The 23,287-nt window shown below is 44.3% G+C and overlaps 1 protein-coding gene and 1 pseudogene across 5 annotated transcripts in view; one reads left to right on the plus strand and one right to left on the minus strand.

Moving 5' to 3' along the window:
* Positions 1-1,946: 1,946 nt before the first annotated feature.
* Positions 1,947-23,287, minus strand: part of LOC146204611 (uncharacterized) — a 32,214-nt gene continuing 10,873 nt past the window's right edge. For 2 of the 5 annotated variants that reach the window (XM_084589299.1, XM_084589298.1), the window contains one exon: positions 1,947-2,328. In XM_084589299.1, coding sequence (XP_084445425.1) covers positions 2,176-2,328 — 153 coding nt within the window. In that variant the 3' untranslated portion in view covers positions 1,947-2,175. Of the gene's footprint in view, positions 2,329-2,756; positions 4,860-4,899; positions 9,857-14,375; positions 22,229-23,287 lie in introns of those variants that run through there. The other 3 variants (XR_014703975.1, XM_084589301.1, XM_084589300.1) reach the window with 3 other exon arrangements.
* On the plus strand, positions 10,293-18,091 carry LOC146204612 (uncharacterized; annotated as a pseudogene).

The following is a 23,287-nucleotide window of genomic DNA, read 5'->3' on the forward strand; positions in this document are numbered from 1 at the left end:
GAAAACGCACTTTTTTGCAGCACGTCGCTCCTGAAGCAAAGTTTAAGATCTCGTATTAAATCAACTGCAACAACAAAATGAGTTTCTAATAGTTTTTGTAAAAACAAAAGTTGCATAGATTTAGTGATTAAAAAGTAATGGATGACAAGACCTTAGTGTGGAAGTAGCAAGTCTCCAAACTTGAAACGGCGTTTTCCATCTCTAGTGGTATAGATTTTTTTCTGAGAAAACTACGCCGTTTCTTGCAAAACTAAGGTTCATTCCTTTGTGTCGAAACATAAAAATTTTATTGCAAACAAAAAATGGTCACGGGACCTTGATTACCATTTTTAAGTAAACACACCCATATGAATTCCAATACTCAGGAAAGAGAGAAATGACAACCTTGTCGAGGTGGGGCTTAACGGGATCGGAATTCGGGAAGTCCCAAAAGCCAAAATTCTTGGGATGACTGTCACAAACAGCAACAATATTCAAGAGGTAATATGATGCCTAGCAGAGACAAAAGAACAAGTAGCTAGGGGAATAAGCAGAATCACTAACAGGTGAAGTGGCATGAAAGAGAACAGCACCCTGAAGCTAATACAGGCATTCATGATCAGCAGAATTGCATATGTCACAACACACCTTAGAATGAAAAAAATCAGACAAGGAGAAAATTAATGCCCTGATAAGGAAAGCATACAAGCAAACCCTCAGCATTCTGATTAGGACATCAACAAAAGGGCTAATGAAGCTAGGAATACACAACATCGTGTATGAAATAATTGAAGCCCACCTAACGTCACAGTGATGCTGCTTAGTCAACAGCAAGATAGGCAGATCACTGAAACTCAAATTGCCATACATAAGCACAATGGAAGAGATATGAATCACCTGAAGGGCTGGACAACATCGTATACATAAAGCCCATGTACCCAGGAACCTGCACTTGGTACAACACAGAGGAAGAAGAGAGACCAGAGTTATAGCTATAGAAAGCAATGGAAGAATGACTGTAACACACTATAACACACATGAAGCAGGGCCAGTGAGAGGCATCATGACAATAGAAGTCAAAGACTAACGTGGAAACCTCAGAAATAGCACATTAGCCAAGTGCAGAGACTCAACGCAGGCAGAGCAGCTGAGAAAGCAGCTATTGTGCTTGCAATAACCAAGCAACGTGCAGGAAGCTTTGAGATTTCGAAGTAGTGAAGACACCAGTTGGCAGATATCAATAATATTAGTGAGAAAAAGAACAAAACCTTGAGAAGAGAAGGAAATCAACGGCCGAGACCATGTGCAGCAGTTCTCGCATCATTTAAGTGGAAAGAGTAGTATAGTCCAGAGTGGGCAGAAGGAAAGATGATCAACGACGGCATATCACTTCGTCAGGGCAGCTATCCTACCCCAGAAACAACAGCCTCAGCCTTAGTATCAAGTAGACCAAAGAGGTTCAAAGATTGCCATCTGTCACATCAAATGAGACAGTTGGGCTAGTTGGTGTGTTTGAGAAAATGACTGAGATTGCAACTAGCATGGAAAGACATCAGCTGTCCCGTCAGTTCGTTTTTGTTGCTGACCCTTGTTTTTTTCCATGCTAGTTGCAATGTGGCAGTTACTTTCACCCATCACGTGCCGAGCAATGAGCAACAGCATTACGACGTACAACAAGGCTGCAGTGATTTTCTCACTGAAAGAAAGCCACCCCAGATCTATGTGGCTTTGATTGAATGCTCGTCTTCATTTTTGTCGCGGTGCAATCAAAATCGATTACCACTGGCCTAGCTCTAAGCCGAACATTAACGTTGCATGGTCATGTCTTGGCATGCATTCTATGTAATACGTTTGAAACAGCAAGGCTTTAGTATCCCAAGCACACAAGCTGGAAGCCACGACTGCTGTGTCTAAAAGAGCGAACTGTCTTTGAGGTGCAGTGAATGAAGACCAGCACAACATGCAGAGCACCCAAGCATTTATTCACAAAAGGAATCGTGGGATCAAATATTTCATTGGGAGACATACAAGTGTAATGCAAATTAAATGGGATTTGAATTGCATGGTAAGAGTGGTTTTACATAGGCCTAAAGCAAAAAACAGTACCCAAAAAGTAGACATACAAAATTCTTGTGTTTGTTTTGCCGTTTACAATGGTGATGAGATTTCCAATCATGAAAAAAAAAAAAAAAAGTTTCAACTGGTATCCAACAAACACAGTGCTCTGAGCATGAACCTGGTAAAGATGCTCCAAAATGCTTTGCGAGGTGCTGCCGAAATTTTATTGCGATAGCAATACTGCACCAGGTTACGAGCCGTCGCGTAGTCCTGGCGGAGGCCACACTTGACCTTGAACAGCCGAGGAGGAGGAGGAGCAGAAGAAGAAGAGGAAGAAGCCTGGTAACTTACGCTCTCACGTCACACTTAAAGGATGAGTTTGTGACCCCAATAATGTAGCACCTTACACTGATAGGGTGAGATAGGGGAATAATGTAGCAAGCAAAAGACGTTTCCGCCGTTGCTATCACAATCCAACTAGGCTTAACCAGAGTTAAAACACAGCGAATTTTTTGCAGTACTGTCTAGAAGACCTAATAGTGAAGGTATACCAATAAACCTGCTACAAGTCCTTACCTGTCCAGTGACCTATTTGCATTCAGAAACAGTAGGTTCAAGAAAGTAATACATAATAAAATCAGCCTATGAAAAAAAAAAAAAAAAAAAACAAAACAAAAAAACATCAAATGTGTATCAAAGAAAAACTGCCAGTAGCTCACCTCAAATGACTGCCGCCTGTCAGGGAGCACCATTTGCAAAATATATTCTTTTCATCTGGCACTTGCTTCAAGACAACTTGAGATACAAGTGTCTGTGAATTACCTTGTTGACATGCACAAATATGGAAGAAAATGCCTTTTTGTCAATGACCAATGAATGATCGGCACCTAAAGAAGCTTTGCAAGAGATGGCTTGCTGTTGTGCATGTTTTTACACTAGTGAGCACTACTGTAGACAGTAATGCAACAAGGCTTCATGCAACAATGGCACTGGAATGGTGAAATAAATGAAGATGGCACACAGTTTGCGACATGAAAAAGTAGCTATGGGCTAGAAGAGGTATGTATGTACCTTTATGCAGCTCTCATGTGTTACAAGATGGAAGTTTTCCCTATGTGAATCTTACCAATCTGTAGATGTCTCCCGCTATCATGTAACAATGGAGCAGGGCAAAGAATAAAAAACATGACTTCAGAGAAATATTCCAACTGCTTTGCAACACAGGAAGGCACCAAATTGTGCAAAAAATTTAGATAAAAAAATTGGTTAGAAGGTGCAGTATCTGTCATATTCCTCAGTGGACACCTGAACCGCACTGTAGGGGAAGGGAGGATGGTAGCTGTGAAAGAAGCCAGAGTAAGAGATACCGTAATGGAGGGCTATGGAACAATTTCGACCGATCCTATCAACATTTCATGCTTGATGCTATCTTTCTTAAAGCTGCAGCAATGTATGCAGCTTCACTCTTTCTATACTAGGAGCCCCTATTTTAACAGTGGGAGTCATCTTTCTCCTGCAATAATATTTCACGTAAATACTCATACAATGCACAAAAATAAATCCTAAATGCCTTTACTCATACATATTCCTGAAAATGTGCTAGCTTTTAATGTGTACGATGGACTTCCTTAAGAAAGTCTTTTAAGGTAATCACCCTAATTGACCGAACAGTTCTGACAGTATTAAGTTTGCCAAAGAGATCATGCAAACAATATGCAATTAATGCAAAGCATTTAACTCGTGCACACTGGTCAATGTCAACTCTGGCAGCAATATGAGCAGTCACAGCCCCAAGTGGCCAATTGACTCTGTTACTACACTGTCTTCAGAGAAACAACGCAACAAAATGAGTCGCATTAAAGGGTCACTGAGGACAACTATATCTAATTACTCTTCTTAGTAAATATTGATTCCGTGGCTCATTCTGGGCATATTAACGCCTATGCAACATGAAAAAATCTAATTGATAGAAAAAACTGAATATAAATATTCTCCATGCTATCAATCAAAATTTGTGATGTTACCACTAAGAAGCACTCAAAGCAAAGCGTATACAGCTCGTTCGGTCAAAAAGCCATCGCTATAGTACCCCAGTTTTAGCTCGGGTATTGTTGGTTTTTGTCAGAAATGCTTGGAACTTGGTAGGAAAAATGGACATGTGGCTCAGGTGTCTACTAGTATATGTGACAGATACTGCACCATTACTTTCCTATAAACCAATTTACAAATTCAGTGTAGGTGCCCACCGAAAAGTGACACAGATACTGCATCTTCCTTTCCCCAATAATCTACTGAAACAAAAAAAAATAATTTTTAATTTTGCAGAATGAAAAGACAGTGTTAAAGGTGCTATTGCATCTACTCTTAAGGCGAAGAATGAGCATACCCCTAATTTTTAAGTGGATGGAAGTATAGCCTCTGGAACCAATGTATTTGGTGTCACTGCACATAGTTTACTAGTGAAATCTGCAGGTGATGCCTACATTTCATTTTTTGCCTCACAGAGATTATAAAACTGCTGTTTACGGTGACAGTGGTCTCATTGTCATTAGAATGCTGCAGTCTATCGATACAGACCAACATTGATTTGTCCTAAACTTTCCTTTAAATAGATGGTAACACAAGTGGCTGGTAAGAGCAGCGTTGGATTGTGGGTGCCCTTGTAACATATTATTAGACCAGTTCTGTCCCCTAAACAAAATAAAAGCCTATCAGAGTATCAGGGCCATGAAGGCTGTGTGATGTTTGGTAAAAAGTGGGCAGATGTCGAGCTCTGTAGACGCCTCCCATACTTCGTCCCTTCTCTCTTAGGTTGCCGGCTTCTTTGGCCACAAATGGACATAGGAATTTCCAATTAGGAGATACATACATATACACATACTATGATAACATTGATGCTGCGATTTTCCCGAGAGGAAGTCCTTCATGCAGCCATCAATGCAAAAAAAAACTAGCAGGAAGGGCTAAAATCAACAAATGAATGGTTAACCGCAGGTTCTGCAGAGAATTTCTGAAAATATTTTCTTTTCAAACTGCTCAAAAACTTTTGCTTTTTAGAAGCTCCTCCAAGTTCGCGCTTGCCTTATGAACACTGCCTCCACGCCATTACACAACCGGATATTTTAGGCACTACTGTTAAGCTGAATAGGCCTTCGGAATTGTGCCGTGTAGTTTTTGAAAGTCCACTGCAATTTTATTTATCAATTAAAGAATTTATTAATATTTAACAACATTTCAAGAATAGCTGATATGAGACATGACAACAACAAAGAATTACAGTATAGTGGAAAAAAATACTCTCGAGAGAGCTAGTAAGTCTAGAATCTAATTCCTATGCTGAAAATAGTTCTTGATAAAAAAATGCTTCATACAAATTTTTTCAATGCATTTAACGCAAAATTCAATGAAACATCTAAAATAACACTATATATACAGTCTTTATTATACATATTCTCTGAACAAATACACAAATAAGCACACACAAGAATTTCTGAAATGCAGAACTCGAAGTGAAATTTTCATTTGGGCCATTTGGATGACCGCTAATGAGTATGAAAGTGTTACAAAGAAGATCAGGATGGGTGCAAACAAGCACTGTAAATCTTTGTGCTGACATACTGACAGTTGCATACATACAAGCACTGTGAATATTTATACCAACATACAGACAACTGCAAATGTGTACCTCAAAATGCTTGTATCAGTTAAACTGCTGGCTTATTTGTGCTGAAACTTCGCACACAGAGAGCATACAACAGTCTCCTGTTCTCAACAGCAGGCTGGATGACGCACTTTACTGATTTGATCAGAATTAATTCGAAATCCGTGTTGGCTGCAGCATCGGCGACCCAAAAGAAGCAGCTTTTACGTAACTGATAGTCGTGGCACCAGCTGACAAATATCTGTGGAGCGTGGAAGAGAGAGAGAGAGAGAGGGGGGGGGGAATAGAGCGCGTCTCATTTGAAGATGCTTTCTCGACCACTGCATCTTCCATAACCAACCACCCTAACCACTGCACTGGGGTGGAGCAGTGTTTATGGCGCTCGACTACTGTTCCCAAGAATGCAGGATCGAATCCCGGCCTAGGCGGCCGTTTTTCGACGGAGGCGAAAAGCAAGGCGTTCGTGTGCTGTGTGATGTCAGTGCACATTAAAGAACCCCAGGTGGTCAAAGTTTCTGGAGTCCTCCACTACGGCGACTGTCATAGCCTGAGTCACTTTGGGACATTAAAACACGAAAAACCAAACCAATAATGAGCACAGAAAATATTGTCTACATGAAATGCACCGAAGCTCGACGTATTTGATTCTTACCTGCTGGAATAAAAAAATCCTTCCATGTCGTCTGCCTTTGTCTTCCTGTCTCCAATTTAGATACACATTTAACAAGTGATAAATGCTGATGATATTTTAATGCAAGGTTGAAAGCGGCTACACTACCTCATTCTTTGCATTGATAGAGTTCTCTTTTGCTTTACCCTTAGAAAGTAGGGTTATTAGTCGTGGAGATACGTGCTCTCACCAGGCAAGACTTGTGTGGCCCTGAAAAGGGCCATTTATTGGGCAGTCTTTAATCTAGCATTGATCTCGGACTTCCACATGGCCCCTATTCGCTTCTTATCAATGCGTCTTACGTCAGACCCCTAAAAATGTTTTTCAGCATAGTGCCACCGATCCTAGTGAATGCATCTTCAATGCGCTCCATGAGTACCTGAACTAAGCTTAGTGTACCTGTGCTGTACACGATTGAATTCATATAGCCCGATATGAAAAAAATTACTGGCTGTGAGGTCAGATGATCGTAGAGGCCAGTGCATTTTTGGGGAGAAAAAGCCCATCCATCGTTACGGAAATTTTGATAGAGCCAATCGCAAACTTTTTCCTAATATAGTGTGCTTACGCACAGTCATGCTGGTAAATGCTAATTTCCTACTGCATGCGATTCTCATTTAGTTCTGGCTGAAATTCATTTTCAAGAGTATGCAGGTATGTGCCTGCTATGACAGTGCTGTAAAAGAAAAAGGGCCCAGCAACACTCTCTCTCCAAATGCCCACACTGTCACACACAGACTGTGTACAGGCCGCGTCGTGATGAATTGTGGATAGCTCTTTGACTCCATGCGAGTGTTTTCCTTGTTAACAGAGCTGTCAAGATGGAACACTGCTTCATCCGCAACAACAAGGAACTGTATGATACCATTATCAGCCAATATGAGCTGTTGTTAGTCTCTGCAAAACTCCAGTGTTCAAGACTGCACACAAATTCTGTATGGCCGCCTTCTTCAAAGCATGGCTCACAATAGAGGATAAGAACTGAAACATAACTCAATGTGAAATGAAAGTCTCGGGCTCAATTCAAATGCACCCTCAATGGATTACCACCCCGAGAGCTGTTGCCATTGCACCTTTTCACCCTGGCTACAGTATCAGTGACTAGGAAATTTTTTTTTCATCTACCTTTCTCCAGATGAGCATGGCGAGGTCGAGGATGAAAGTGCATTTAAATTTGAACTTCATACATACTTCGTATGTAGGAATAGCAGTGGGTAGTTATTAGCTGAGTTTGCAGAGTGCAATAGCTTAATAATTATGGAATACCTTCTTCAACAAACCAAATAACCATAAGTTAACATGGAAAACCCCTAACAGGGAGACCAAAAATGAAACTGACTTCATACTGTGTTCTAACACTGGCATTAGGCAGGATGTAGAGGTAATCGAAAAAGTATGATGCAGAGAGCACAGGATGATAAGTCTAGATGATTAGTCTAAATTTGAAGAGGGAACAAACAGACTATAGTAAGGAAAAGTCCGTCAATGAATTAGCGGCGAGAGGGAAGGTAGAAGAATTTGAGGATTTTGCTACAAAATAGATATTCAGCTTTAACCGAGGAAGATGACCCTAGTGCAGAAGTAATGAAAGGTACCATCAGAAATATCATTACGGAGTGTGCAGAAGAAATAGGCAGTAGGATAAGTAGAGATGAAGCCAACTAAAGATTTGATAAAAAAACGCCGAAGTATGAAAGCCTCCGGCCCAACAGACAGGATAGAACTGGCAGTGATATCAAAGCTAATCAATAGGTGCAAAGTGTCTGACATAAGAAAATACAACATGGAGAACAGCGGCAACCTTAAAGTGGGGAAGAGGAAATTAGGCACAGTGTCACATGTAAGAGGCCAAATACAGAGGCTTTTTGCGAAAGCAAAGAAGACGACGATGGCGAAATGGATTACGTGGACCAATGAAGGATTAAGAAGATGAAGAAGAAGTAGTCGGTGACATGGCAAGCGCTGATTGGTGAACAAAGACGAAGACGACGATAAGGCTGACATGTATCAACGCGGAGGTTATAAAAAGGTGCAATATGGAGAGGCAAGGGGGTGGAATCCAGAGAAGCGGAGGCTCCTGGAGGTGAGGGACGCCTTGGCTGGGAGTGAGCAACGCCGGCTACTGTACCGGTGTCCTCATGTTCTACGGCACTGCACCGCAGACTCCCTGCTGTTCTCAAACCGGTTCGGGGATTGAGCGACTACTCAGCCACCTGCAACGTCCAGGGGGCACCTCCAAAACTTTTAACACCGTCCACCAACATCAACCAGGAGGTTCATCTCAACGCTGCCATGAACGCCAATGTTGCTTCAGCCCACGCGCCAACGGGAGGTCGTCCGTTGCGGCCAACAAGACCAGCTAATTGCAAGCCAAATGCCACCTCGACACCGGCACCATTGCCTGGACCCACGAAACGCATCGCCCGCTTCGAACTGTAAGCTCGAAAAAGGAACGCTGTCTCTTAGTGTGAAGCATCGTGTCTATCATTAGTCTTTGTAGGCCGTGTTAGTTTTTGTTATTTTTGTTTGCGTGTTAGCGTCTGTGTGTGTGTATTAAATGTGCATCCGTGTTGGTACGGCTGGCATCTAGTTCATGCTTTCGGCCTGACCGTTCTCCAGAGATCCGTAACAAAGAAACAAGTGGCGAGCCTGCCAGGATTCATTTCCTTGTTTATTTTCTATTTGTCTCGGATCTTTCGGATTTCTCGACGGCAGATAGTATGGACTTGGCGATGACATTAGAGGTGGCTCTCAAGCTAGGGCTAAGCAAAGAGGAGGCGATGAGTCTTTATGAGCAAGAAGTGAAAAGGCTAAGAGATGAAAGAGCACAGGCATGTGAAGATGTGTGTGAAGCCGCAGAGCAAGAGCGTGAAGCTGCAGAACGAGAAGCAGAAATCAGAGCAAAAGAAGTAAAGGAACGCGAGGCAAGAAGAATTGAATGAGAAAAGGAGTTTCTGCTGTGGAAACAGCAGCTGTTGATCGGAGAACGCGAGGGGAAAACGGATGACGATCGGGGCTTCGAGGTAGAAATAGGAGTGCCTAGATCGACGAGAGTTTGTCCGAAGAAGCTGATGGCTCCTTTTGATCACAAAGGAGATGACTTGGACGCATATCTGCAACGATTTGAGCAGATAGCTTTAGGACAAGGTTGGAAGCGCTGTGAATGGGCAACAGCGTTAAGTATGTGTTTAGTCGGGGAAGCGCTGAATGTGTTTGGTAGGGTGCCTGCGTCTGATTCGATGGATTACGATAAAGTCAAGAAGGCACTTCTCCAAAGATTCAGGCTAACAGCAGAGGGTTTTCACGAGAGATTCCGCACCGTGAAACCTGCGGATTCTGAAACCGCTAAGCAGTTTTCTTGTCGGCTAGCCAATTATTTCGACAGGTGGCTTGAGATGTCGAACACAGAAAAGAGTTTTGAAGGCGTGCGTGACAAACTGGTGACAGAGCTGTTCCTAGTATGCTGCAGTCCAAACCTAGCGGTATTCCTGAAAGAAAGAAATTTGTGTTCATTAGAAGAGGTTGCCGAGAATGCAGACCAATTTCTCGAAGCTCAAGGTATCAGGAATATGAGTATGTGGAAGAAAGAAAATCAGAAGGTTTCAGAATTAAATTCAGCAAAACCAAGACCCTCTGGCGGGGCGTTTAAGGCGCCAATCAGATGTTTTCTCTGTAACAGGGTGGGACACCGTGCAGCTGACTGTAGATCTAGTAGTTCGGCCCGGAGGACGCAGGTTGTGTGTCGAGGTTACAACAGGAGAGGGCATCCAGTGGAAGAATGCCAGTATGGAACGCAGGACCGAGCTGCATGTGTTGTTGATGTAAATAAAGAACTTCACACCAGCCAAAGTTTCACAGCTCAAAGAGGAGCAAACACCACTGGACAATGAAGGGGAGAGTGGGACGCCCAAGTCGAAAACAGCAATGCCAGTGGTGGTTGGACAAATATGGGACCGTCATATATTGGTACTTAGAGACAGTGGAGCCAATACAGTTTTGGTTCGGAGAAGCCTAGCGAGGAATGAAGACCTAACAGGGAAAGTGTCCGCTGTCACCCTGGTGGACAACATGGTTAAGTACCTGCCGGAAGTCAGGATTTTAGTGTCAACCCCCTATTAGTACATCAGAGAGCTATTGGCAAAATGCGTAGAGCAACCCATCTACGATCTCATCTTGGGAAATATTCTGGGTGCAAGAAGCGTCAATGACCCTGATCCTGAGTGGAGAATGATCGATGTTGGGAAGCACCAAAACGAGGAAAGGCGCACGACTGCCCTGCAAGGGCAGTCGTGCGCCAGTTTCTCATCGTCAGTAGTCAGTTTCTCATCGGCAGTAGAGACACGAGCGCAAGAGACAGCCAGAGCAACGCAGTGGCCGCTCTCTACTCCCGTTGCGATTTGTCTGAAAGTAACCCCGGGCAAAATGGCAATTAAGCAAAGAGAAGATTCGAGCTTGCAAGCCTGCTTCGAGAAAGTAGGAGAAACGCAGAAAAGGAGACAGAGTCGTACCTCGTTTCAGTTTCAATTAGTAGACGGTCTCCTTCACAGGAAATGCACATTTAGTTCAGGAAGGCAGGTCCAATAGCTTGTGTAACCGAAAGATTTGCGAGAGAAGGTTTTATGCTTAGGACACGACACCATCATGGCCGGACACCAGGGGGTTCAGAAAACGGTGTCCAGAATCACCGAGGAGTTTTGGCCAGGCGTCCAAAGCGACGTTATTTGTTAGGTCATATGACACTTGCCAACATACAATCCCAAAGGGCAGAGTTAGTCCCATACCACTGGGCAAGATGCCAACTATCGGCCTACCATTTCAAAGAGTGGCTATTGACATTGTGGGATCAATCTCTCCAAGATCTACTAAAGGCAATCGATATGTGCTTACTTTGGTCGACATGGCTACTCGTTATCCTGACTCCGTTCCATTGAAAACCATCGACAGTATCCAAGTTGCTGAAAGTCTTTTGGAGATGTTCACTCACTATGGGATTCCCAAAGAGAATTTAAGCGATCGTGGATCAAACTTCACGTCGGACCTGACGAAGGAGCTTAACCGCCTTCTGTCTATAAGGCATTTACTAACAACGCCATACCATCCCATCTGTAATGGTCTAGTAGAGCGATTCAATGGGACGCTCAAAATTATGAAGAAGAAAATGTGCCAGGAAAGACCAACCGATTGGGATAGATACTTTCCAGATCATTTATTTGCTTACCGCAAAGTACCGCAAGCAATTCTTGGTTTCTCTGCCTTCGAGATGTTGTATGGGAGAACCGTTGGGGGTCCCTTGACAATAAATGCTCAAGGAGCTGTGGGCAAATAAAGAGATCGCAGCAAAGCTCAAGCCAACATACACATATGTGCTTGAGTTGCGAGACAAGCTGGAGGAGACGTGTAGGATGGCACATCAAGGTCTCAAGAGGGCGTGAGAACGCTATAAAGGCTACTACGACAAGAAAGCCATCAATAGGAATCTCAATCCAGGCGACAGGGTTCTTATCCTACTGCCCACGGACAACAACAAGTTATTGATGCAATGGAAAGGAGCCTACCTAGTGACACAGAAGAAAAATGATATGGATTATGAATTATTAATAAATAACACCAAGAAGGTATTGCACGCAAACATGTTGAAAAAATACGAAGAAAGAGTTCCAGCACAGAAAGAGTTAGGAGACAAGGTCGCTTGCTTTGTAGTGGTAGAAGAACCAGACGATGTTGCCGAGATGCCCTCTTACAATTTGAAGAAAACTATAGGATGGGAAAAGATATTAATAAACCCCAATTTGAATGAAGACAAAAGATCACAGATAAGGGCTCTACTACAAAGTAAGGGAGATATTTTTTCAGATGTACAGGGCAAGACTGACGTCATATGCTGCAAATTAGAACTCTCTACAGACCAACCAACCAATGTGAAGCAATACCCACTACCGTGTTACTGGTAGAGGAATCGATTGAAAGGGATATGCAGAAAATGTTGGAGTTGGGTATAAGCGAGAGGTCATGGTCTGCATACAATGCCCCTCTCGAGGTCGTCAAAAAACCTGATGGCACCAACAGATTGTGCGTAGACTTTCGTCGGCTTAATAACATCTTAGTACCCGATGCTGAACCTATTCCAAGAGCGGACGTAGTGTTTGCTAAAATAGCCAACAAAAAGTTTTTTTCCAGACTTGATTTTGCTAAAGGGTATTGGCAAATACCAATGGAAGAATCATCGAAGGAGAAAAACAGCCTTTTCCTGTGCAGCGGGATTATTTCAGTTTAAGTTCATGCCCTTTGGATTGAAGACTGCATCGGCCATTTTCACGAAAATGATGAGGAACGTTTGGATGGGCTCGAAAATGTGGAACATTATATAGATGATATCCTGGTGGCGACCAATATATGGGAAGAACACGTAGTTACGCTAGAGAGGCTCTCTGACAGAATTCAGCAAGCCAGGCTGATGATAAACCAATAAAATGTGAGATAGGCTTTGAGGCTATCTCGTTTCTCGGGCACAAGCTAAGGATGGGCCGCATCACAACGAAAGACGATATACAGTTGAACCCCTTTATAAGGGACATAAGGTGCAGCGGCGGCGTAGCGGTAGAACATCCGCCTCGTATGCAAGAGTACCGGGGCTCAAATCCCGGTGCCACGCAATTCTCCACCGGACGAAAAAAAAAAAAAAAAATTCCGCGTGTCGATGGAATTGCATATACAGGTTTGGGGTGCGACCTGATGCCGGTGAACACCTCCGGCAACGCACTCCCTCACCAGAACAGGAGTTGGTCACCCTGGTGCAGTAATTGGCCACAACCTCCTATGATAAGCTCCATAAAACCCCGGCCCTCAGTCACCAGCGGCTGCGGAACAACTGACCACGGCGGCGGTCAGACCTTGACGCAGCAGGGGGTGCTAAGAAAGCCTGGCTCCGCTGGACAGGCCGCCATTGGAAACTGACCCTGGCTACGTTTAATGCTAGAACCCTATCTAGTGAAGCTAGTTTAGCAGTGCTGTTAGAGGAACTAGTGGGAATGAAATGGGATGTCATAGGGCTTAGTGAGGTTAGGAGGCCGAATGAGGCATATACTGTACTGAAGGATGGGCATGTACTGTGTTATCAAGGTTTACGAGAGAGGCGACAATTAGGTGTAGGTTTCCTTGTCAATAAGTATATAGCAGGTAATATAGATGAATTCTATAGTATTAATGAGAGGGTTGCAGGCATCGTAATTAGGCTTAATAAGCGGTATAAACTGAAGGTTGTACAGGCCTATGCACCTACATGTAATTATGATGACCAGGCAGTTGAAAGCTTCTATGAAGATGTAGAATCGGCAATGCGAAAAGTAAAGACGCAGTATACTGTACTAATGGGCGACCTCAATGCCAAGGTAAGGAAAAAACAAGCAGGAGACAAGGCAGTAGGTGACTATGGTATTGGTTCTAGGAATAGCAGGGGGGAATTACTAGTCGAGTTTGCAGAGCGCAATAACTTACGAATCATGAATACCTTCTTCAGCAAACGGAAGAACCGGAAATGGACATGGAAAAGTCCTAACGGAGAGACTAAAAATGAAATCGACTTCATAATGTGTTCAACCCCTGCCATTATGCAAGATGTAGAGGTAATCGGGAAAGTGCGATGCAGTGACCACAGGATGGTGAGGTCCCGAATTAGCTTAAATCTGAAGGAACGCAACAGATTAGCAAGAAAGAAACCCATCAACGAATTAGCGGTGAGGGGGAGGGCAGAAGAGTTCAGGATCTCGCTGCAGAATAGGTATTCAGCTCTAACTGAGGATGGCGACATTACCCTAGAGGCAAGGAACAATAATTTCAGAGATATCATTACTGAGTGCGCGGTAGAAGTAGGCGGTAGGATAGTTAGAGAGGATACCGGTAAGCTGTCTAAGGAGACGAAAGATTTGATTAAGAAACGCCAGAGTATGAAAGCTTCCAATCCAACAGACCAGATCGAATTGGCCGAGATATCAAAGCTAATCAATGAGCGCAAGGTGGCCGATATAAGGAAGTATAATATGGGGAAAATTGAGCATGCTGTAAAGAACGGGGGAAGCCTTAAAGCGGTAAAGAAATTGGGCATAGGCAAAAACCAGATGTATGCGATAAGGGACAACGCGGGCAACGTCATCACTAATATGGAAAAGATAGTCAAAGTAGCCGAGGAGTTCTATACAGATCTCTACAGTAGCCAAAGTAGTCAGGACCGTAATGAGATTGGCGGTAGGGAAAACCAGTCAGACGTTCCACCAGTGACGAAGGACGAGGTCAAGAAAGCACAAGAAACTATGAAAAGGGGGAAATCAGCTGGAGACGATCAGATAACTACAGATTTGCTGAAGGACGGGGGGGATATCGTGCTAGAAAAACTGGCCACCCTGTATACACAGTGCCTGGTGTCATCGGCGGTACCGGAACCATGGAAGAATGCAAACATTATCCTCAGTCACAAGAAAGGGGACTCTAAGGACCTTAAAAATTACAGATCAATCAGCTTACTGTCTGTTACGTATAAGGTATTTACTAAGGTAATCGCTAATAGAATCAGGACAACCTTAGACAGCAATCAAGCAAAGGATCAAGCAGGGTTTCGGAAACGGTACTCTACTATCGATCATATCCATACCATCAATCAGGTGATAGAAAAATTCTTGGAATATAACCAGCCCTTATACATAGCATTCATTGATTACGAAAAAGCATTTGACTCAGTTGAAACCTCGGCGGTGATGCAGGCATTGCGAAATCAGGGGGTAGACGAGCCGTATGTGAAAGTGCTGGAAGATATATATAGTGGCTGCATAGCAACCACAGTTCTGCATAAAGAAACAAAATTCCCATAAAGAAAGGTGTTAGGCAAGGAGACACAATCTCCCCAGTACTATTCACAGCTTGTTTAGAGGAAGTATTCAGAGACTTGGAATGGGAGCAGTTAGGGATAAGGGTAGATGGAGAATACCTCAGTAATCTGCGATTTGCTGATGACATTGCCTTGCTAAGCAACTCGGGGGATGAACTGCAAATAATGATTGATGACCTAGACAGGAAAAGTAGAAAGGTAGGCTTGAAAATTAATATGCAGAAGACTAAGGTAATGTTTAACAGCCTCGGGAAGGAACAGCAGTTTACATTAGGTAGCGAAATACTGGAAGTAGTAGGCGAATATGTCTACTTAGGACAGGTAGTAACCGCAGATCCGGACCACGAAAAGGAAATAACAAGAAGAATACGATTGGGATGGAGCGCATTTGGCAAGCACTTGCAGATTATGACTAGCAGCTTACCGGTATCGCTCAAGAGGAAAGTATACAACAGTTGCATCTTGCCTGTACTCACCTATGGGGCTGAAACGTGGAGGCTAACCAAGAGAGTTCTACTTAAGTTGAGGACAACCCAGAGGGCTATGGAACAAAAAATGGTAGGGGTAACATTAAGAGATAGAAAGCGTGCAGAGTGGGTCAGAGAAATAACACAAGTTACCAACATTCTAGTAGAAATTAAGAAGAAATGGACATGGGCAGGACATGTAGTACGAAGAGAGGATAACCGATGGTCGCTGAGGGTAACAAACTGGATTCCAAGGGAAGGAAAGCGTAGCAGGGGGCGGCAGAAAGTTAGGTGGGCGGATGAGATTAATAAGTTCGCAGAGGTCAAGTAGATGCAGCTAGCACAGAACCGGATTAAGTGGAGAAATATGGGAGAGGCCTTCGCCCTGCAGTGGGTATAATCAGGCTGATGATGATGATGATGATAAGGGACATGCACTGGGGAGCACTTTTTGTCTCTCATATGAGAGGTCCCTTATAAGCAGGGTACCACGTTTACACTTTTTAACAAGACCTTATTTCGGCGCAGGCACCTTGCAGCTAAAATACGCAAAAGAGAACGACACATCACGCCGCAAAAGCGTTATTATAGCTTTCATTTACATATTGCATTTGCTTGGTAGACCACCACACTGACTACACCTTGCAAATTTCTTATATTTATTTACTGCTGAAATAGTTGTAAATCGTCTGCTTCATGGCTGCACTGATGCTGTTCAACACACTCTCCCAGCTTGAAAATCAGGACAAGAGCCTTATGGCCGATGTGCAAACTATGTTTGCAGCGATTGCAAAGTGCGATCATGATGTTACTTGGCACCGCAACTAGCGATTTGCAACTAAGTTATGTGTCTGGTAGCACTACAAGAATTCAAGTAAAAAAAAAAAAAGCCACGAAATCGTAAAAATAACTAGGTTACCACCAGGGTTTTAGAAGCAGCCAAAGCTATAAAACATCACCAGCAGCAATATCCCTCAGAAATTTATGCTTGTTTGACAAAGGGTAACAGTGGCTGCGAGTGTCGCAATTGAGATGAAAAATAAATGAAAAGCAAACGAGGCATTTGGAGTTTAGACTGGTTGAACAGCAAACCGAGCAGTTTGTCCTCACCAGAGCAGAACCACTTGTGTTTTTATGTCATCTATTTTCATCTTGGCTTAGCTATGTCTCGCTTTATAGACACAATGATTTGTTTATGTCAGCGCCATCAGCTGAGCACTTTCTTTGCATTTACTAGATAGATTTGTCACTCATACTGAAATGCAACATAATAGACAATTTTTGCTATATTCTTCAGACTAGCGGATACAACACCTATGATAATTCGTAATAGGAAGCTCTACAAATTGGAGAACCCAACGCGCACTCCCAATGCTAGCATATGCAGTCGCACTTATGCTCTTCGTGGCAAGCCTGAAGAGCTTCTCTATGTTGCATTCCCACTGCAGGGGCTTCTTTTAGTCATTACATAGCTGACTGACCTGTTCTTTGTTTTCTGAAGTTATAATTAATAATAACGGTACAGGTGTGTCTCTCTTTTATTTTCACAATAGCAGCTACTGAACCTGGCGATGGATGGTGCCGCATATAATTGTTAAAATGTCTGTTATAAGCGAGACTGAGTACCAAACTTTAAGGCTAATTTGTCCTTTATAGCCAGTTGTCTTCTACATCCAATGTCTGTTAAAAAGGAGGTCCAATTAATGAAACTCATAGGGTGGCCAACCATTTGGGTGAATGGTGTCTCTTATAGCCGATTGTCTGTTACATTCATGTCTCTTATAACGGGGTTCAGCTGTATTGGGAATAATACAGGCAGCCCAGACACCCAGTACTAAGAGAGAAGTACAGTCGTTCCTTGGTTTAACTGGGTACTACAGGGAGTTTATTGCCGATTATGCTCACATAGCCTATCCACTGGTAGAGCTCACAAGGAAGGATGTCGGTAACAAGCTGAATTAGACAGCTGAACACAAAAACGCCTCCGTGACTTTTCTGCTTGCTCCGAAAGAGTTTGTTCTTCGCACTGATGCATCCAACAGAGCATTGGGAGCAGTACTCTAGCAAGAAGAGAATCACAAATTACATCCGGTATTCTTTGCTAGTAAAGGATTAACTGCTTGTGAATGCAACTACTCCACCATTGAAAAGGAATGCTTAGCTGTGGCATGGGCAGTGAAGAAATTTCATATTTATCTGTACAGGAGACACTTTCGAATTAAAACTATCACCAGCCACTCGAATATCTAACCAAAGCCAAAATGAACAATAGCAAAGTCATGAAGTGGAGCCTAGCCTTGCAAGAGTACGAATTTCATGTAGAGTATATTAAAGGCAGAGACAACATTGGTGCAGATTTCATGAGTAGAGCCGACTAGGCTTAATTAGATTTGAGTTATGTTTTTTGTGGGCTTGGTTCTCAGTGTGTTGACGTGTGTTCATACAATGAAATGTGTTGTGTGCATTAGTATGTTTATTAAGGACACTGTACGGACGACAGTGTTGTGATAGTGTCCTATGAAGATAATTTTGGCATGTTGTGTCAGCGGGATGATAGTGTTGTGATAGTATTCTGTGAAGACAATTTTGGTGTGTTGTGTCAGTGGTGTGCTTTGGGCGCGTTCAAGACAACTGAGGTGTTCTAAGTGCTGGGTCCAGACTGGCCGGAGAAGATATTCGGTTTGCTGGAAGTCGTAATGGCAGGGAAACTCTAAGCAGTTTTCAAGGGAAAACTCTTGAAAGAGGGGTGCCCTTGTCACATGTAAGAGGCCAAATACAGAGGCTTTTTGCGAAAGCAAAGAAGACGACGACGACGAAAAGGATTACATGGACCAACGAAGGATTAAGAAGATGAAGAAGAAGTAGTCGGTGACATGGCGAGCGCTGATTGGTGAACAGAAGACGATGAAGACGACAATAAGGCTGACGTGTATCAACGCGGAGGTTATAAAAAGGCACGACATGGAGAGGCAAGGGGGTGGAAACCAGAGAAGCGGAGGCTCCGGGAGGTGAGGGACGCATTGGCTGGGAGTGAGCAACGCCGGCTGCTGTACCGGTGTCATGTTCTACGGCACTGCACCGCAGACTCCCTGTTGTTCTCAAACCGGTTCCGGGGATTGAGTGACTACTCAGCACCCTGCAACGTCTAGGGGGTACCTCCAAAACTCGTAACACCGTCCACCTGCATCACCCAGGAGGTTAATCTCAACGCCGCCACGAACGCCAATGTTGCTTCAGCCCACGCGCCAACGGGAGGTCGTCCGTTGCGGCCAACAAGACCAGCTAATTGCAAGCCAAATGCCACCTCGACACCGGCACCATTGCCTGGACCCACGAAACGCGTCGCCCGCTTCGAACTGTAAGCTCGAAAGTGGAACGCTGTCTCTTAGTGTGAAGCATCGTGTCTATCATTAGTCTTTGTAGGTCGTGTTAGTTTTTGTTAATTTTGTTTGCATGTTAGCGTCTGTGTGTGTGTGTATTAAATGTGTGTCCGTGTTGGTACGGCTGGTGTCTAGTTCATGCTTTCGGCCTGAGCATTCTCCGGAGATCTGTGATACACAGGCAAAAATCTAATGTATGAGCTAAGGGACAAGGAGGGCAATGTCATCACTAATATGGACAAGATACTAAAAGTAATCAAGGAGTTCTATACTGACTTATACAGTAGCTGAAGTAGTCAGGACAATGAAATTGGCAGTAGTGAAGAACAATTAGGCATTCCACCAGTAACGAAGGACGAGGTTAAAGCTTTAGGAGCTATGAAAAGGGGGAAAGCAGCTGAGGAGGATCAGGTAACTACAAATATGATTAAGGATGGGGGGATATCTTGCTACAAAAACTGGCCACTCTTTATACACAATGCTGGGTGACATCAACGGTACCAGAAGCATTGAAGAACGCTAACAACATCTTAAGTCATAAAAAAAAGGATGCAAAGGACTTGAAAAATTACAGACCAACTAGCTTACTATTTACTACGTACAAGGTATTTACTAAGATAACTGCTAATAGAATCAGGGCAACCTTAGACTTCAATCAATCGAAAAATCAAGCAGGTTTTCGGAAACTGTATTCTACTATCTATCATATGCATACTATCAACCAGGTGACATTACGATAAAGCTTTCTGCTAAGTCGAAACATCGGCAGTCATGCACGCATTACGAAATCAGGGTATAGAGGAGCCGTATATGAAAATACTGAAAGATATCTATAGTGGCTATATAGCAACCATAGTTCTGCATAAAGAAACAAAATTTCCATAAGGAAAGGAGTTAGGCAAGGAGACACGATTTCCCCAGCACTATTCCCAGCTTGCTTAGAAGTATTCAGAGACTTGGAATGGGAGCAGTTAGGGATAAGGGTTGATGGAGAATACCTGAAATTTGCAATTTAGCGATGGCGACAGGGACAATGACAGTGGCACGTGCATGTGGATAAAATGGGGCATTGCCACTGTTGTCTCGATCTTATATAGCTGTTGTCAGATGAAGTCATGATGCAGTTTTCCCAAGCTCTGCCACCGGCTGAGTGTTGTATACCACTTTTGCTCATGACTGTACAACAGCCTCGGGAAGGAACAGCAGTACATGATAGGTAGCGAAGCACTGGAAGTGATAGTCGAACATGTTGGCGAATCGCTGTATGGTTTCATATTACAGGTACAGACCACAGATCCAGACCAGCATGGAGCGCATTTGGCAAGTACACGCAGATTATGACTTCCAGTTTACCAGTATCGCTCAAGAGGAAGGAATACAAGAGTTGCATCTGTGGGGTTACTTTTGAAATGAGCTGCTATGATCGATGTGTGGCACCTCACCCACATACCGCGGGTTCCGGCCAGAGCAAGCCAAGAGCACAGTCAGCATGCACTGCACGCCTGCCTTTCCACTCCAAAGGAAGCAATAAGTTAAAAGCACAAGAGTTTAATATGTGGACTGACCCCAGACTTCATTACAATCCATAGCCCTGCCATAGCACCCGACAGCGGGGCCATGGTGCCATGCGCCCGATGCAAAGGCTACTCACATGCTTGCAGTGGAGCTAGGGGCGCTTGCAGGCCACACAGCTAACTAAAGCATTAAAACGTGCAGGATGCATCCCGAGAAGGGATGAGGGATGAGCGGTGCACATCTCGACGACACAGGTCACATGTTGATAGCTCAACGCGCGTCACCACCGGCACTGGCCAGTGGTGATAGAGAACCGTGCCAAAAAGGCCCTCCCAACTCAGAAGCGTTGGCGCCATACAGGCAAGCGTCTGAAACCTTTCGGGCCTGGAATTGAGCAAGCATACAAAGTGCATGCGGGTTCACAATCTGCAGTCCTCCGGCCAAGGCTGGGGAACCTAGAAGCAGGAACGTACACACCTGCTGCTGCCCAAGTAGGTGGCAGTCTCCCCGCTTGCTTCCCACATGCGGCCTCAGGTCGAAACAAAAGCCCAATACGTCCCCAGGAGGTGGCCCTATTGGAACACGAGGCCGCCAAGGGAAGAACGGAACGAATGTTGAGTGGCAACAGTTTTTGAAAGAGCTCCCTTCGAGAGGGATCAGCATCACAGCTGCCATCCCCTTCTTCTTGCACTGACCCCACAGGAGGCCTCACCGAGAGAAACAGCAGCAGCGGCTGCGTGTACCACATCGCTCGGGGAGCAAGATCCACCCACATCTTTCTTGTACTCACCTATGAGGGCTGAAACGTGGAGGCTAACGAAAAGGGGTTCTACTTAAGTTGAGGAAAACGCAGAAGGCTATGGAACGCAAAATGGTAGGTGTATCGTTAAGAGATGGAAGCGTGCAGAGTGGGTCAGAGAAATATCGAGTTAATAAAATTCTAGTGGAAATCAACAAAAAGAAATGGGCATGAGCTGGGCATGTAGTGCGAAGAGAGGATAACCGATGGTCACTAAAGGTAACAAATTGGATTCCAAGGGAAAGAAAGCATAGCTAGGGGTGGTAGAAAGTTAGTCGGGTGGATGAGACGTTAGTTCGCAGGGGTCAAGTGGATGTAGCTAGCACGGTATCAAGTTAACGAGTAATATAGGACAAGCCTTCATCCTGCAGTGGATACAGCCTGGCTGATGATGATGATGACGACGTACAAAGGACATAAAGTTCGACCCCGACAGCCAAGTCACAGCCATAGCCTTCTCTTGATCGCCTCATGGTTTCATATTACTGATGCCGTGCTTGTAATTCACAAGGGAAAACAAAAGTGCAATATTTGTTCAGCATGTAAGCAACTCACTACCATTGTAGATGGAAAGCAGAGGGCAGATGACGCGGAAGGATAGATTAAGTCCTTTTATTCCGGCAGGCAAGGACCGAATTCGTCGAACTTCGGAGTATTTTGTGCAAACGTTTTCTGTGCCCATTAAGCGGTAACCGCACAAGGCGACAACCCCTGCCGATTCGTCACGCGCCGCCACCGCCGCCAACGCCTGTCGTTGCCGCTGGCGTACACCGCACGGAGATGCGTTTTCAGCGTTGCTCTGTTACCGCCGCCTCATCGTCCTGTCAAGGGGAGTGCAAGCATGCTATATCCCGTTTGTAACACTAAAAAGCATGAAGTACGACAAAACACTGATGAAATTTCTTGTAATGCATCGCATTTTAAAGGGTCACAGCGCAGCGGTGCGCTACTATATTGTCACGTAGCCGTTTAGGCCCGTAACCAGAAGGTTCGTTTTTAAGGGGGGTTGATCTAGCAGGCACAGGAGAACAGGTCCAGAGCACCGAGAGACAGCAGCAAACTTCAGCCTCTTCGAATCGAACGCCACAAGGCCACTTCTTCAAGTCCGCGCACGAGACACGCGATGAGCAGCTGCCTAGCGGCTGCTGTTGCACACGCTACAATATATACACTGCAATGCCGACTTGCATTTTAAGCAGTGACTTTCTCCTGCTCCTTTCAGAAATTAACGATATCTAGCCGCACTAGACTTTTTTTTCTCTTACTACTCTACCAGGCTTTTACTGAATTGTCTCGATGCGCTCATATATACATGGATCAGACGAAGTGAGCGTCTGTAGACACCAGGATCTCTGCCCAAACCGGACTAAGAAAATAAACTTCACCTGCTTCACTTGCAAAGAAAAAAAGCCAGAACGAAAGTTGAGCTCCCCAAAAACATCCGTGATTGGCTGCCTCGCAAGCTGCTTCTGGGCGACACGCGAAATTCTCTTAAAACCCAGAAACTGAGCGACAGCGACAAGCAGCAATGCTTTGGCGGCCCTCAGCCCACAGCGCGACGGCATCACGCGGCGTGTCACCGCAAATTGTCGCCTCATGCAGTTAGTGCTTTATTGTTAAAGACGTTCAGAAAGCATCTTAAGTGAGCCGCTCATCACACCCCCGTGCCCCCCACCCCCCTTTTTCTTCCAGATATTCATCAGATGGCGTCATCACAATCACCTATGTAAAGGAGGCTTCTTTTGGGTCGCTGATGCTGCAGTCGATGTAGATTTTGAAGTTTTTTCTGATCGAATCTGGCAACAGTACATTATCCGAACTGGTTTTGATAACGGTAGAGTTGTATGCTGTGTGCCAAATTCTAGCGCAAATAAGCAAGC

The sequence above is a fragment of the Amblyomma maculatum genome, chromosome 1 (genome assembly GCF_055883805.1).
Source record: "Amblyomma maculatum isolate TAMU_Amacu chromosome 1, ASM5588380v1, whole genome shotgun sequence".
Taxonomy (NCBI): domain Eukaryota; kingdom Metazoa; phylum Arthropoda; class Arachnida; order Ixodida; family Ixodidae; genus Amblyomma; species Amblyomma maculatum.